The following is a 19,015-nucleotide window of genomic DNA, read 5'->3' as shown; positions in this document are numbered from 1 at the left end:
GTGGTGCAGTTGCCAGGCACTGACCATAGGCCATTAGTTTTTCTTGGGGTACTTTGGCTTTCCCTCACCATCAAACCTGGTACATCCTTAAGTGACCCTGGCTGTTTATAGGACGTTAGACAAATCAATGTCATTTTCAATGAAAACTATGTTGTACTCACTTACACATGACACAACCAGCTATACCTACCCACAAGAGCGGATTATTGTGTTATAGGTGAACACAGAATAGCTGGGATGAAGAAATCACTATTAAAATTTCATCCTAAAGGCATTTTTTTGTGTCTTACATTGTACCGGTATATATTCAAACTTGTTTAGCCCCTCTTAACCATGGCAACAGTATTTAGTACTGTATCTGGAAATCATAGAAGATGTTTTGATGAACATTGCCAGAACTTGCTGGCCATATGGTTTTGGCATTGAGCACATTGGCAAGGTTGAAATCTTTTTTACTGTAGATGGGATCTGATCCAGAAACTCACTGCCAAGAGGGAGGCTTACAAAGATAATGAAACTGTGCAACGGTATAAGGCCAACATTATATAAACTGGTGAAACATTAATTGTATGTGTAGTGCTTTGGAAGAAGACACTACAACACTTATTCAGAAATAAAATAAAACCATGAACTTTGACACTGCAACACTTATTCAGGAATATAAGAAAGCCATGAACTTTGACATTGAAATCTGCATAGAAAGTTTATTTCAGTTATCTTACAGAAATTGTTTATACACATATCCAGGAATGAAATGAAACCATCAACTTTGATCTTGAAATTTGCATTGAAATACAAGAGTGAAGAGAGTTTAATTCCATTATTTTAAAGAAATTCTTTATCTGTTTTTATTGGTGACCATAGATAGACTGCATGGTAACAGATACACTTTTATTCTTTCAGATCCAGAGATCTCTGATAGCGGTAACGTACCAAGATTTATAAGACAACATCATCCTGTAGACAAACGCTCACTGATTTCTGAAAATTTCGGCCTTACTCCTGAATTATTATCGTCATTTATGATTCCAAAACAAACTTCACAAGGAACGTCACAACTTGTAAATGTATCGCAGGCAAGGTTTCAAGGTCAAAGTTCAAACCCAATGATGCCAATGTTATCAGATTCTGTGCTCCGACACCCTGAGATAAGTGGTCTTGTTGATCCTAGTTTGAACACCAGTGTAGGACAGACTTATCAAGGTCAACATGAGTACGGACAACACAAACTGGTGTACATCGAGGACAAAAAGTACAAACCGTGTGTAGTGTGTGTGATGAACAAGGTGAAAACCCCCAAGGGTTGGTATATCTACTCCTACTACAAGTGTCAAGTCTGTGACGTACCGCTGTGTCGCAGTAAACGAGACTGTTTCCATAAATATCACCAATACATGTCCCAAACGTGCAATAGTGATGGGACTTTCCCTCCCCATGCTGACTAGAATCAGAGGCCTCTAAACATTACCATAAGAACGACCCAGAGGCCTCTAAACATTCCCATTAATGTCTAATGGCAGTTCTACCTGTGTGAGATATCACATACCAAAACTAGGTCACTGTAACATATATTTTGTTATTTGACCTCAATTGCCAAAAAGCTTGTCCAGGCGCTGCCTTTATTACCAGGATGTATTAGAGCATTATTAGTTTGTATATGAGTTGGTGAGGGGATTACATCTTTAGGCCATATATAGTGGTCGAATTAGCTTGTTGGAATAGACATCATTTTAAAGGGCTTCTGTTGATTATTTGTCCTTAAGGTCACATTATTAAAGTGTTCAGTACAAGTAACCCCCATTTAGAGCTTCAAGATAACCCTAGTAACCCCCTTCAGAGCTTCATAATACCCCTAGTAGCCCCATTCAGAGCTTTACGATAACCCTAGTTTGATTAGTTTAACGTCCTATTAACAGCCAGGGTCATTTAAGGACGTGCCAGGTTTGTGTTGGTGGAGGAAAGCCGGAGTACCCGGAGAAAAACCACCGACCGACGGCCAGTACCTGGCAACTGCCCCACATGGGATTCGAACTCGCGACCCAGAGGTGGAGGGCATGTGGTAATATGTCAGTACATCTTAACCACTCGGCCACCGCGGCCCCTACGATAACCCTAGTAGCCTCTGTTCAGAGCTTAACTATAACCCTAGTAACCCACGTTCAGAGCTTCACAATAACCCTAGTAACCCTGTTCAGAGCTTCATGATAACCCTTGTAACCCCAACATACCATTTTATATGAATGCCAGTTCTTCTACAATTTGACTTGTTTACAGCTTAAATAATATGTTTTGTTGTGAAATATGTAAAACAAAAAAAAACATTTTATTTAGTATAAAATTTTTGTTAAAGGTGTCGTTACAACCTACACATTTTGTGGTACTAAACCAGCAGATATGACAACTCTTGTGATAGTTTCACAGCAATAAAGCTGAACCAGATTACATATATAGATATTACTTTGTAAATAGGTAGATTTGTATGATTGAAAACTGGTCTTGTAATTTCATATTTGTATATAGAAATATTTTGTTGAAACATTAAAACTATTGGACATACCTAACAACAATTTTGACTTTTTTTTATCTTTGACTTAACATTTACAGAATGTGCAGCACCATCTTTGAGTGGAGTACACCCACACTGATGTCAGTTTCTATCTGTTTCTGTCTTGTATTGTACAGCAGATACTGGCCTATTATAAGATCACTGGGGACAGTTTGGCGAGTTCTAACAAAGCATTCTTTTTTGCTTTCAGACCCACAAACTGGCAGTAAACCAGACCCACTACACGTCACTAACGTGATGAGGCACAAGGCTGCACTTCCTCACCACCAGGGGGCAGCACTTGGCTCTGTGAAGGCCTTGCCCGGTCTGGGCTCGTTTCTCAAGGGTTCTGGCATGTCCCAGAGTCAGCTGGTCTCGGCTATGATACATGGCTCCATAGCTGCTCACCCCACCCAGTCAGGGGCTAGACCTGACACTGGGGCAACACAGCAACCAGGGGCATGGCTTCAGCTGCAGGGTGAAGGTCAAGAGGCCTCCCACGAAACTTTCAGCGACCATAAGTTGGTGTATACTATAGACAAGAAGTACAAACCCTGTGTGTTTTGTCAGATAAACAAGAAGAAGACCAAGTCAGGCTGGTACGCCTATTCTTACTACAAATGTGACAAGTGTGACATCCCGCTGTGTAAGGGCAGTCGCGACTGTTTCCACCAGTACCACAAGTTCCTGGCTGTCAACAAAGATTACGCTGGCATCAATATTCCAAAGACTCGACTCGACTCGTACCAGAGTTCCCATTAGACATGCCCATAGAAACATTGATTAATGCTTTCAGTAGGTTTGGCCGTGTGAAAACAAGAATTCTGATGTTAACATTGTTTTGGTCACCACCATGGGGAACCATGTCTGCCCCGACCCACTCCTGTCCTTTTCAGATTTATAGACTTGTATACAAATTCGAGTTTGATGAGACACACAGTGACGGTTTCATTTGCTTCAAAGAATCTCTGAAGCACTCCAATCAATAGAAAGAGAAGTAAATTAATCATAGAGCAAGACAAAATAGAACAGTTATTTGGATGAAAACAATGACCAAGTTTAATTCCATCTTAATAACAATTTGCCAGTTTTGTATTTAGCTTGCTATTTTAGATATGGTAATGGATAGAAATGAATGAGCACTAGCTACTGATAGATATTCCCAAATACCAGCCACATAGTGTCATACTGTATACAATACAAGTCACATAGTGTCATACTGTATACAATACAAGTCATATAGTGACATACTGTATACAATACAAGTCACATAGTGTCATACTGTATACAATACAAGTCACATAGTGACATACTGTATACAATACAAGTCACATAGTGTCATACTGTATACAATACAAGTCACATAGTGTCATACTGTATACAATACAAGTCACATAGTGTCATACTGTATACAATACAAGTCACATAGTGACATACTGTATACAATACAAGTCACATAGTGTCATACTGTATACAATACAAGTCACATAGTGACATACTGTATACAATACAAGTCACATAGTGACATACTGTATACAATACAAGTCACATAGTGTCATACTGTATACAATACATCACATAGTGTCATACTGTATACAATACAAGTCACATAGTGTCATACTGTATACAATACAATCACATAGTGACATACTGTATACAATACATCTCACATAGTGTCATACTGTATACAATACAAGTCACATAGTGACATACTGTATACAATACATCTCACATAGTGTCATACTGTATACAATACAAGTCACATAGTGTCATACTGTATACAATACAAGTCACATAGTGTCATACTGTATACAATACATCTCACATAGTGTCATACTGTATACAATACAAGTCACATAGTGTCATACTGTATACAATACAAGTCACATAGTGTACTGTTACAATACATCACATAGTGTCATACTGTATACAATACAAGTCACATAGTGTCATACTGTATACAATACATCTCACATAGTGACATACTGTATACAATACAAGTCACATAGTGTCATACTGTATACAATACAAGTCACATAGTGTCATACTGTATACAATACAAGTCACATAGTGTCATACTGTATACAATACAAGTCACATAGTGTCATACTGTATACAATACAAGTCACATAGTGTCATACTGTATACAATACAAGTCACATAGTGTCATACTGTATACAATACAAGTCACATAGTGTCATACTGTATACAATACAAGTCACATAGTGTCATACTGTATACAATACAAGTCACATAGTGTCATACTGTATACAATACATCTCACATAGTGTCATACTGTATACAATACATCTCACATAGTGTCATACTGTATACAATACAAGTCACATAGTGTCATACTGTATACAATACATCTCACATAGTGTCATACTGTATACAATACAAGTCACATAGTGTCATACTGTATACAATACAAGTCACATAGTGTCATACTGTATACAATACAAGTCACATAGTGTCATACTGTATACAATACATTCACATAGTGTCATACTGTATACAATACAAGTCACATAGTGTCATACTGTATACAATACAAGTCAACATAGTGTCATACTGTATACAATACAAGTCACATAGTGTCATACTGTATACAATACAAGTCACATAGTGTCATACTGTATACAATACAAGTCACATAGTGTCATACTGTATACAATACAAGTCACATAGTGTCATACTGTATACAATACAAGTCACATAGTGTCATACTGTATACAATACATCTCACATAGTGTCATACTGTATACAATACAAGTCACATAGTGTCATACTGTATACAATACATCTCACATAGTGTCATACTGTATACAATACAAGTCACATAGTGTCATACTGTATACAATACAAGTCACATAGTGTCATACTGTATACAATACAAGTCACATAGTGTCATACTGTATACAATACAAGTCACATAGTGTCATACTGTATACAATACATCTCACATAGTGTCTCATACTGTATACAATACAAGTCACATAGTGTCATACTGTATACAATACATCTCACATAGTGTCATACTGTATACAATACAAGTCACATAGTGTCATACTGTATACAATACATCTCACATAGTGTCATACTGTATACAATACATCTCACATAGTGTCATACTGTATACAATACAAGTCACATAGTGTCATACTGTATACAATACATCTCACATAGTGTCATACTGTATACAATACATCTCACATAGTGTCATACTGTATACAATACATCTCACATAGTGTCATACTGTATACAATACAAGTCACATAGTGTCATACTGTATACAATACAAGTCACATAGTGTCATACTGTATACAATACAAGTCACATAGTGTCATACTGTATACAATACAAGTCACATAGTGTCATACTGTATACAATACATCTCACATAGTGTCATACTGTATACAATACAAGTCACATAGTGTCATACTGTATACAATACATCTCACATAGTGTCATACTGTATACAATACAAGTCACATAGTGTCATACTGTATACAATACAATAGTGTCATACTGTATACAATACATCACATAGTGTCATACTGTATACAATACAAGTCACATAGTGTCATACTGTATACAATACAAGTCACATAGTGTCATACTGTATACAATACAAGTCACATAGTGTCATACTGTATACAATACAAGTCACATAGTGTCATACTGTATACAATACAAGTCACATAGTGTCATACTGTATACAATACAAGTCACATAGTGTCATACTGTATACAATACAATCACAATGTCATACTGTATACAATAAAACACATAGTGTCATACTGTATACAATACAAGTCACATAGTGTCATACTGTATACAATACAAGTCACATAGTGTCATACTGTATACAATACAAGTCACATAGTGTCATACTGTATACAATACAAGTCACATAGTGTCATACTGTATACAATACATTCACATAGTGTCATACTGTATACAATACATCTCACATAGTGTCATACTGTATACAATACAATCTCACATAGTGTCATACTGTATACAATACAAGTCACATTATGTCATACTGTATACAATACAAGTCACATAGTGTCATACTGTATACAATACAAGTCACATAGTGTCATACTGTATACAATACAAGTCACATAGTGTCATACTGTATACAATACAAGTCACATAGTGTCATACTGTATACAATACATCTCACATAGTGTCATACTGTATACAATACAAGTCACATAGTGTCATACTGTATACGATACAAGTCACATAGTGTCATACTGTATACAATACTGTATACAATACAAGTCACATAGTGTCATACTGTATACAATACAAGTCACATAGTGTCATACTGTATACAATACATCTCACATAGTGTCATACTGTATACAATACAAGTCACATAGTGTCATACTGTATACAATACATCTCACATAGTGTCATACTGTATACAATACAAGTCACATAGTGTCATACTGTATACAATACAAGTCACATAGTGTCATACTGTATACAATACAAGTCACATAGTGACATACTGTATACAATACAAGTCACATAGTGTCATACTGTATACAATACAAGTCACATAGTGTCATACTGTATACAATACATCTCACATAGTGTCATACTGTATACAATACATCTCACATAGTGTCATACTGTATACAATACAAGTCACATAGTGTCATACTGTATACAATACAAGTCACATAGTGTCATACTGTATACAATACATCAGTCACATAGTGTCATACTGTATACAATACAAGTCACATAGTGTCATACTGTATACAATACAAGTCACATAGTGTCATACTGTATACAATACAAGTCACATAGTGTCATACTGTATACAATACAAGTCACATAGTGTCATACTGTATACAATACATCTCACATAGTGTCATACTGTATACAATACAAGTCACATAGTGTCATACTGTATACAATACAAGTCACATAGTGTCATACTGTATACAATACATCTCACATAGTGTCATACTGTATACTGTAACAATACAAGTCACATAGTGTCATACTGTATACAATACAAGTCACATAGTGTCATACTGTATACAATACAAGTCACATAGTGTCATACTGTATACAATACAAGTCACATAGTGTCATACTGTATACAATACAAGTCACATAGTGTCATACTGTATACAATACATCTCACATAGTGTCATACTGTATACAATACAAGTCACATAGTGTCATACTGTATACAATACAAGTCACATAGTGTCATACTGTATACAATACATCTCACATAGTGTCATACTGTATACAATACAATCACATAGTGTCATACTGTATACATACATACAATCACATAGTGTCATACTGTATACAATACAAGTCACATAGTGTCATACTGTATACAATACAAGTCACATAGTGTCATACTGTATACAATACAAGTCACATAGTGTCATACTGTATACAATACAAGTCACATAGTGTCATACTGTATACAATACAAGTCACATAGTGTCATACTGTATACAATACAAGTCACATAGTGTCATACTGTATACAATACAAGTCACACATAGTGTCATACTGTATACAATACAAGTCACATAGTGTCATACTGTATACAATACAAGTCACATAGTGTCATACTGTATACAATACATATCACATAGTGTCATACTGTATACAATACAAGTCACATAGTGTCATACTGAATACAATACAAGTCACATAGTGTCATACTGTATACAATACAAGTCACATAGTGTCATACTGTATACAATACAAGTCACATAGTGTCATACTGTATACAATACAAGTCACATAGTGTCATACTGTATACAATACATCTCACATAGTGTCATACTGTATACAATACAAGTCACATAGTGTCATACTGTATACAATACAAGTCACATAGTGTCATACTGTATACAATACAAGTCACATAGTGTCATACTGTATACAATACAAGTCACATAGTGTCATACTGTATACAATACAAGTCACATAGTGTCATACTGTATACAATACAAGTCACATAGTGTCATACTGTATACAATACAAGTCACATAGTGTCATACTGTATACAATACAAGTCACATAGTGTCATACTGTATACAATACAAGTCACATAGTGTCATACTGTATACAATACAAGTCACATAGTGTCATACTGTATACAATACATCTCACATAGTGTCATACTGTATACAATACAAGTCACATAGTGTCATACTGTATACAATACAAGTCACATAGTGTCATACTGTATACAATACAAGTCACATAGTGTCATACTGTATACAATACATCTCACATAGTGTCATACTGTATACAATACAAGTCACATAGTGTCATACTGTATACAATACAAGTCACATTATGTCATACTGTATACAATACAAGTCACATAGTGTCATACTGTATACAATACAAGTCACATAGTGTCATACTGTATACAATACAAGTCACATAGTGTCATACTGTATACAATACAAGTCAACATAGTGTCATACTGTATACAATACAAGTCACATTATGTCATACTGTATACAATACAAGTCACATAGTGTCATACTGTATACAATACAAGTCACATAGTGTCATACTGTATACAATACAAGTCACATAGTGTCATACTGTATACAATACAAGTCACATAGTGTCATACTGTATACAATACAAGTCACATAGTGTCATACTGTATACAATACAAGTCACATAGTGTCATACTGTATACAATACAAGTCACATAGTGTCATACTGTGTATACAATACAAGTCACATAGTGTCATACTGTATACAATACAAGTCACATAGTGTCATACTGTATACACAATACAAGTCACATAGTGTCATACTGTATACAATACAAGTCACATAGTGTCATACTGTATACAATACAAGTCACATAGTGTCATACTGTATACAATACAAGTCACATAGTGTCATACTGTATACAATACAAGTCACATAGTGTCATATACTGTATACATACAATCACAATAGTGTCATACTGTATACAATACAAGTCACATAGTGTCATACTGTATACAATACAAGTCACATAGTGTCATACTGTATACAATACAAGTCACATAGTGTCATACTGTATACAATACAAGTCACATAGTGTCATACTGTATACAATACAAGTCACATAGTGTCATACTGTATACAATACAAGTCACATAGTGTCATACTGTATACAATACATATGATACTCAATACATGTGTCATACTGTATACAATACAAGTCACATAGTGTCATACTGTATACAATACAAGTCACATAGTGTCATACTGTATACAATACAAGTCACATAGTGTCATACTGTATACAATACAAGTCACATAGTGTCATACTGTATACAATACAAGTCACATAGTGTCATACTGTATACAATACAATCACATAGTGTCATACTGTATACAATACAAGTCACATAGTGTCATACTGTATACAATACATCTCACATAGTGTCATACTGTATACAATACAAGTCACATAGTGTCATACTGTATACAATACATCTCACATAGTGTCATACTGTATACAATACATCTCACATAGTGTCATACTGTATACAATACAAGTCACATAGTGTCATACTGTATACAATACAAGTCACATAGTGTCATACTGTATACAATACAAGTCACATAGTGTCATACTGTATACAATACAAGTCACATAGTGTCATACTGTATACAATACAAGTCACATAGTGTCATACTGTATACAATACAAGTCACATAGTGTCATACTGTATACAATACAAGTCACATAGTGTCATACTGTATACAATACAAGTCACATAGTGTCATACTGTATACAATACAAGTCACATAGTGTCATACTGTATACAATACAAGTCACATTATGTCATACTGTATACAATACAAGTCACATAGTGTCATACTGTATACAATACATCTCACATAGTGCATACTGTATACAATACGTCACATAGTGTCATACTGTATACAATACAAGTCACATAGTGTCATACTGTATACAATACAAGTCACATAGTGTCATACTGTATACAATACAAGTCACATAGTGTCATACTGTATACAATACATCTCACATAGTGTCATACTGTATACAATACAAGTCACATAGTGTCATACTGTATACAATACAAGTCACATAGTGTCATACTGTATACAATACAAGTCACATAGTGTCATACTGTATACAATACAAGTCACATAGTGTCATACTGTATACAATACAAGTCACATAGTGTCATACTGTATACAATACAAGTCACATAGTGTCATACTGTATACAATACAAGTCACATAGTGTCATACTGTATACAATACAAGTCACATAGTGTCATACTGTATACAATACAAGTCACAAGTGTCATACTGTATACAATGATGCCATACATGAACAAGCCTTGTTGTAAAGCTTAGCCTATGTATATATATTTCGCCATAATGAACTGTACCGTGCGATACAAATTGTTTAGACCTGCTGATGGTATGGACAAGTATAGGTTGGACCAGTGTACGAGATAGAGGCATATTTTATTGTATTTTTATTAAATTTTGTTGTGACTGACCTTGTTGACATTTACAAATGCCCAATAAACTTGTGTAGAAATATAACTCTGCTTTGTCAGCTTCTCTGATACCTTGGTTGTCTACTAGATATCCTGAATGTTAGCTAAACTGTATGAAATTCTGGAGGAATCAAAAAGAGGATACTGGAGCTTCAGACCAGATGCCGTCCTTGTCCGTTCAGTGTTCTGTTTCAACCTCTACACTTTGTTTATCCTCATCATTATCACTGGAAAGTCATATTTGTGACTGGTTTGATGTGGATGAGACTGTGTTTCAGTTTTAATGCCAAAGTTTATTTCACAATGTATAAATGATAGAGACATCTAGTATTAGTCTATCTCTTGTGATATTGTTAGAAATGGATCAGTAGTGATACAAGTATTTTTTTATGTCCAAGCCCCAGTAGTTATATTTTGTTTCGCACAACAAACTCGTGCGATCCGACTCGTCAGATCAACACATATGGGTGGTATTGCTTATTTAAACCCCAGCAGTGATACAAGTGTATCTAAGCACATGATTTGACACAAACATAATCACTGCCTCTGCTAGGATTCGAACTCAGGACCTCGGGGTTACTAGTCTGACGCTCAACTGATCGAGCTAAAGAGAAGTTCTCTCTAGACGAGCAGTATATTTGCGGTTAGTATTGACCAGGGTTACATACTCCCTCTCCAGGAAACAAGTCGTCCTCATGTTTCCAGAGGTCACAACGATTCCTTCGCAGGTATCGTGAAGTATCATTCCCGAGTCCCTACGTTGGCATCAATGTAACAGGGTGCAGGATTTACAATAAATTTAATACCTGCCTCTGTCAGGGATCAAACTCGGGACCTCTGGATTACTAGTCTGATGCTCAACCGATCGAGTTAAAGAGAAGTTCTCTCTAGCCGAGCGATATACATGTATTGCTGCTAGTATTGACCAGGGTTACACAAGTATTCTTTATGCCCAAACCCCAGTAATGATACAAGTTTTTCTTTATGTCCAAACCTCAGTAGTGATACAAGTATTTCTTTATGACCAAGCCCCAGAAGTGATACAAGTATTTCTTTATGACCATGCTCCAGTAGTGATACAAGTATTTTTTCATGTCCAAACCCCAGAAGTGATTAAAGTATTTCTTTATGACCAAGCCCTAGTAGTGATACAAGTATTTCTTTATGACCAAGCCTCAGTAGTGATACAAGTATTTCTTTATGTCCAAACCCCAGTAGTGATACAAGTATTTCTTTATGATTTCAGAGCCAACACCAAAACATAGAGGTGTAGCACAGCAGAATGGCGAGAAACAGAACCTTAAACTTCCTCCGATGACCTCTACAGCCCCTTCCGCTGTAACTTCCTCAGCTCCACCAGGGCTTCCTGGACTAGAAGGGGCTGACCCCGCCCTACTGGCCCTGGGGGTGAGGGATGTAACCCCTGGGGAAGTTTATATAGACTTGGGGGGAGAGCCTGATGTAATCATTACCGATAACACCCCTAGTCCTCACAGTGTTCAGCAAAAACAACCCACCTGGACCACAGGCAAGCGGCAGGGTTGGCCCAGGAGGAGATCCTCGAGACCCCTCTCAGGCCCTACCCAGGGGCATGCTCCTCAGTGGGACCAGAGTAGGGATTCACAGGTTATCCCTGTAGAACTTCATCGGGCTCAGTCCCATCCTGGAGGGTTCCCTGACGAGCCCAGTGCTGGAGAGATGAGCCCTTGTCACATGGGTTCCATGCTAAATCACAGAGCAATACACACCCCGATGATGAAAAACAAGCCGTGTGTGTACTGTTTAATGAAACAAGTGAGGACAAAGTCAGGCTGGTATGTGTACACTACCTATAAATGTGAGGTTTGTGATGTCCCTCTGTGTACTGGACAGAGAAACTGTTTCACACTTTATCATAGGGACAGCAAACTGTCATGTGAAGTGGTCAACTTTAGAGAAGACAACAACAGTCTGTTGTCAGGGTTTCCAAATCCACAATCTTATCCAAGTCCTCAGTCTTAGCCAAGACAAAATCCACATAGAGTCTGGAAGTCAACAAAGACAAATCTGGTGGTCAACAAAGTCTAATGGTCAACAAAGAAAAAGTCTGGTGGTACAACAAAGACAAAGTCTAGAGGTACAACAAAGACAAAATCTGGTTGTCAATAAAGACAAAGTCTAGAGGTCAACAAAGACAAATCTAGTGGTCAACAAAGACAAAGTCTGGTGGTCATTTAAGACAAAGTCTAGTGGTACAACAAAGACAAAGTCTGGTGGTCAATAAAGACAAAGTCTGGGGGTACAACAAAGACAAAGCGTAATGGTCAATAAAGACAAAGTCTAGTGGTCAATAAAGACAAAGTCTAGTGGTACAACAAAGACAAAGTCTGGTGGTCAATAAAGACAAAGTCTAGTGGTACAACAAAGACAAAGTCTGGTGGTCAATAAAGACAAAGTCTGGGGGTACAACAAAGACAAAGTCTGGTGGTCAATAAAGACAAAGTCTAGTGGTACAACAAAGACAAAGTCTGGTGGTCAATAAAGACAAAGTCTAGAGGTCAACAAAGACAAATCTAGTGGTCAACAAAGACAAAGTCTGGTGGTCAATAAAGACAAAGTCTAGTGGTACAACAAAGACAAAGTCTGGTGGTCAATAAAGACAAAGTCTAGTGGTACAACAAAGACAAAGTCTGGTGGTCAATAAAGACAAAGTCTGGGGGTACAACAAAGACAAAGTCTGGTGGTCAATAAAGACAAAGTCTAGTGGTACAACAAAGACAAAGTCTGGTGGTCAAAAGAAAAATCATATGGTAACCAATGAAGTCAGGGTCCATTAAAAAAACAATGACAAAAATATTGTTGTAATCAATACAAGCCATGGACATGTTCATGATACGGAGAGGGTACTAGTCTAACTATCTAGTCAAGTGGTCAGGGACAGATTAGAGGTCACTGGTCAAGTGGTCCATGACAGATTAGAGGTCATAGGTCAAGTGGTCAGTGGCAGATTAGAGGTCATTGTTCAAGTGGTTAATGACAGATTAGAGGTCATAAGTCAAGTGGTCAGTGACAGATTAGAGGTCATTGATTAAGTGGTCAATGACAGATTAGAGATCATAGGTCAAGTGGTCAGTGACAGATTAGAGGTCATAGGGCAAGTGGTCAGTGACAGATTAGAGGTCATATGTCAAGTGGTCAGTGACAGATTAGAGGTCATAGGTCAGATGGGCCGTGACAGATTAGAGGTCATAGGTCAAGTGGTCAGTGACAGATTAGAGGTCATAGGTCAAGTGGTCAGTGACAGATATAAAGGGTGAAAATGTCACAACAGATTAGAAGGAAGAGGGAAAATGAGAAATGGAAATAGTATACAATATAGATTTATATTGTAAAAACATAAACATGTGGTTTCACAATTGTCAGATATTATTTTTTGTCCCTGTAAACATACTACTAATGGATAACACAGTGGTAATGTAAATTTATATTAATTGATGACCTAGGCACTGAACTTTAACTTTTAAATTGTGTAAAGTAATTCCAAAATGCTGAGATCAAATGTATTTAGTTTTTTATAGACGGCACTGCTGAATATTTTACAATTTGAAGGAAGAGATCTTATGTACAAAATAAGTTGTAGTTAGAATAAAGTTGAACAATTCTGAAAGTGTGTGTTCTATTTCCTGGTTTATGTATTCCTTACTATGCTGCCATAAGTTTTCTGTAGAAAAGCTGGAAAAGTCACTTTACATAACTCAAAATATAAAAATATAATTTCACACACCTTTAATTACTATAAGTGTAGTAGAAGTTAGTATCATACTCTAAGCAGCCCTGCAGACCACCTAGCACAAATAGATACTCTCTCCATTCACCCCCCTCCTTTACCTTTCTGTGTATCACACCACAGCTGAGAACTGAAGGTCACAATGACATTATATAGAGTAGTGAACTACTGACCCAGACTATTGAATCTGTAATCTCAGTTATACAAATGTAGAGGTCAACTCAAGGTCACACACACCAATTTCCTTTCTGAGCATTGAATAAAAAAGTCAAGCTAAAGAATATTTTTTACATTAAGAAATGTTAATGACACACAAAACTTAACCAAGGTCACAGTAAGGCAGACAAGACTTAACCAAAGTCACAGTAAGGCAGACAAAACTTAACCAAAGTCACAGTAAAGCAGACAAAACTTAACCAAGGTCACAGTAAGGCAGACAAAACTTAACCAAGGTCACAGTAAGGCAGACAAAACTTAACCAAGTTCACAGTAAGGCAGACAAAACTTAACCAAGGTCACAGTAAGGCAGACAACCAAGGTCACAGTAAGGCAGACAAAACTAAACTAAGGTCACAGTCAGGCAGACAAAACTTAACCAAGTTCACAGTAAGGCAGACAAAACTTAACCAAAGTCACAGTAAGGCAGACAAAACTTAACCAAGGTCACAGTAAGGCAGACAAAACTTAACCAAGGTCAAAGTAAGGTTGACAAAACTTAACCAAGGTCACAGTAAGGCAGACAAAACTTAACCAAGGTCAAAGTAAGGTTGACAAAACTTAACCAAGGTCACAGTAAGACAGACAAAACTTAACCAAAGTCACAGTAAGGCAGACAAAACTTAACCAAAGTCACAGTAAGGCAGACAAAACTTAACCAAGGTCACAGTAACACAGACAAAACTTAACCAAGGTCAAAGTAAGGTTGACAAAACTTAACCAAGGTCACAGTAAGGCAGACAAAACTTAACCAAAGTCACAGTAAGGCAGACAAAACTTAACCAAGGTCACAGTAAGGCAGACAAAACTTAACCAAGGTCACAGTAAGACAGACAAAACTTAACCAAGGTCACAGTAAGGCAGACAAAACTTAACCAAGGTCACAGTAAGGCAGACAAAACTTAACCAATGTCAAAGTAAGGTTGACAAAACTTAACCAAGGTCAAAGTAAGGTTGACAAAACTTAACCAAGGTCAAAGTAAGGCAGACCAAACTTAACCAAGGTCACAGTAAGACAGACAAAACGTAACCAAGGTCACAGTAACACAGACAAAACTTAACCAAGGTCACAGTAACACAGACAAAACTTAACCAAGGTCACAGTAAGGCAGACAAAACTTAACCAAGGTCACAGTAAGGTAGACAAAACTTAACCAAGGTCACAGTAAGACAGACAAAACTTAACCAAAGTCACAGTAAGGCAGACAAAACTTAACCAAGGTCACAGTAAGACAGACAAAACTTAACCAAGGTCACAGTAAGACAGACAAAACTTAACCAAAGTCACAGTAAGACAGACAAAACTTAACCAAAGTCACAGTAAGGCAGACAAAACTTAACCAAGGTCACAGTAAGACAGACAAAACTTAACCAAGGTCACAGTAAGACAGACAAAACTTAACCAAGGTCACAGTAAGACAGACAAAACTTAACCAAGGTCACAGTAAGACAGACAAAACTTAACCAAGGTCACAGTAAGGCAGACAAAACTTAACCAAGGTCACAGTAAGACAGATGACACTTAACCAAGGTCACAGTAAAGCAGACCAAACTTAACCAAGGTCACAGTAAGACAGACAAAACTTAACCAAGGTCACAGTAAGGTAGACAAAACTTAACCAAGGTCACAGTAAGACAGACAAAACTTAACCAAAGTCACAGTAAGACAGACATCACAGTAAGGCAGACAAAACTTAACCAAGGTCAAATTAAGGCAATCAACGTAACAGTAACATAACTTAACTAAGGTCAAAGTGAGGCAGACAAAACTTAACCAAGGTCAAGGTAAGGCAAACAAAACTTAATCAACGTAAGGGGGCTGCGGTGGCCGAGTGGTTAAGATGTCCCGACATATTACCACAAGCCCTCCACCTCTGGGATGCGGGTTCGAATCCCATGTGGGGCAGTTGCCAGGTACTGACCGCTGACTGGTGGTTTTTCTCCGGGTACTCCGGCTTTCCTCCACCAACAAACCTGGCACGTCCTTACATGACCCTGGCTGTTAATAGGATGTAAAACCAAACAAACAATAATCAACGTAACAGTAACATAACTTAACCAAGGTCACAGTAAGACAGACAAAACTTAACCAAAAGTCACAGTAAGACAGACAAAACTTAACCAAAGTCACAGTAAGGCAGACAAAATTTAACCAAGGTCAAAGTAAGGCAGACAAAACTTAACCAAGGTCACAGTAACACAGACAAAACTTAACCAAGGTCACAGTAAGGCAGACAAAACTTAACCAAGGTCACAGTAAGGCAACAAAAAAAATAACCAAGGTCACAGTAAGCAGACAAAACTTAACCAAGGTCACAGTAAGGCAAAAAAACTTAACCAAGGTCACAGTTAACCAAGGTCAAACAAAAAAACTTAACCAAGGTCACAGAGTAAGACAGACAAAACATAACAAAACTTAACCAAGGTCACAGTAATACAGACAAAACTTAACCAAGGTCACAGTAAGGCAGACAAAACTTAACCAAGGTCACAGTAAGGCAGACAAAACTTAACCAAGGTCACAGTAAGGCAGACAAAACTTAACCAAGGTCACAGTAAGGCAGACAAAACTTAACCAAGGTCACAGTAAGGCAGACAAAACTTAACCAAAGTCACAGTAAGGCAGACAAAACTTAACCAAGGTCACAGTAAGACAGACAAAACTTAACCAAGGTCACAGTAATACAGACAAAACTTAACCAAGGTCACAGTAACACAGACAAAACTTAACCAAGGTCACAGTAACACAGACAAAACTTAACCAAGGTCACAGTAAGGCAGACAAAACATAACCAAGGTCACAGTAACACAGACAAAACTTAACCAAAGTCACAGTAAGGCAGATAAAACTTAACCAAGGTCACAGTAAGACAGACAAAACTTAACCAAAGTCACAGTAAGACAGACATCACAGTAAGGCAGACAAAACTTAACCAAGGTCAAATTAAGGCAATCAACGTAACAGTAACATAACTTAACTAAGGTCAAAGTGAGGCAGACAAAACTTAACCAAGGTCAAGGTAAGGCAAACAAAACTTAATCAACGTAAGGGGGCTGCGGTGGCCGAGTGGTTAAGATGTCCCGACATATTACCACAAGCCCTCCAACTCTGGGATGCGGGTTCGAATCCCATGTGGGGCAGTTGCCAGGTACTGACCGCTGACTGGTGGTTTTTCTCCGGGTACTCCGGCTTTCCTCCACCAACAAACCTGGCACGTCCTTACATGACCCTGGCTGTTAATAGGACGTAAAACCAAACAAACAATAATCAACGTAACAGTAACATAACTTAACTAAGGTCAAAGTAAGACAGACAAAATTAACCAAGGTCACAGTAAGACAGACAAAACTTAACCAAGGTCACAGTAAGGCAAACAAAACTTAACCAAGGTCACAGTAAGACAGACAAAACTTAACCAAAGTCACAGTAAGGCAGACAAAACTTAACCAAGTTCACAGTAAGGCAGACAAAACTTAACCAAAGTCACAGTAAGGCAGACAAAATTAACCAAGGTCAAAGTAAGGCAGACAAAACTTAACCAAGGTCACAGTAAGGCAGACAAAACTTAACCAAGTTTACAGTTAGGCAGACAAAACTTAACCAAGTTCACAGTAACACAGACAAAACTTAACCAAGGTCACAGTAAGGCAGACAAAACTTAACCAAGGTCACAGTAAGGCAGACAAAACTTAACCAAGGTCACAGTAAGGCAGACAAAACTTAACCAAGGTCACAGTAACACAGACAAAACTTAACCCAGGTCAAAGTAAGGCAGACAAAACTTAACCCAGGTCAAAGTAAAGCAGACAAAACTTAATCAACGTTACAGTAAGACAGACAAAACTTAACCAAGGTCAAAGTAAAGCAGACAAAACTTAACCAAAGTCACAGTAAGACAGACAAAACTTAACCCAGGTCAAAGTAAAGCA

General features: G+C 37.1%; 1 protein-coding gene across 8 annotated transcripts in view; it reads left to right on the top strand.

Moving 5' to 3' along the window:
* Positions 1–19,015, top strand: part of LOC138329645 (myoneurin-like) — a 101,905-nt gene that overhangs the window by 36,324 nt on the left and 46,566 nt on the right. The window contains exon 5 of one of the 8 annotated variants that reach the window (XM_069276778.1): positions 12,350–14,754. The exons of 5 other annotated variants lie outside the window; for them this stretch is intronic. In XM_069276778.1, the coding sequence (XP_069132879.1) occupies positions 12,350–13,104 (755 nt within the window). In that variant the 3' untranslated portion in view covers positions 13,105–14,754. Of the gene's footprint in view, positions 1–903; positions 2,552–2,756; positions 3,730–12,349; positions 14,755–19,015 lie in introns of those variants that run through there. 2 more of the 8 variants (XM_069276784.1, XM_069276785.1) reach the window with 2 other exon arrangements.

This window comes from Argopecten irradians, chromosome 8 (genome assembly GCF_041381155.1).
Source record: "Argopecten irradians isolate NY chromosome 8, Ai_NY, whole genome shotgun sequence".
NCBI classification, from domain to species: domain Eukaryota; kingdom Metazoa; phylum Mollusca; class Bivalvia; order Pectinida; family Pectinidae; genus Argopecten; species Argopecten irradians.
This window is presented reverse-complemented; position numbering and strand designations above follow the sequence as displayed.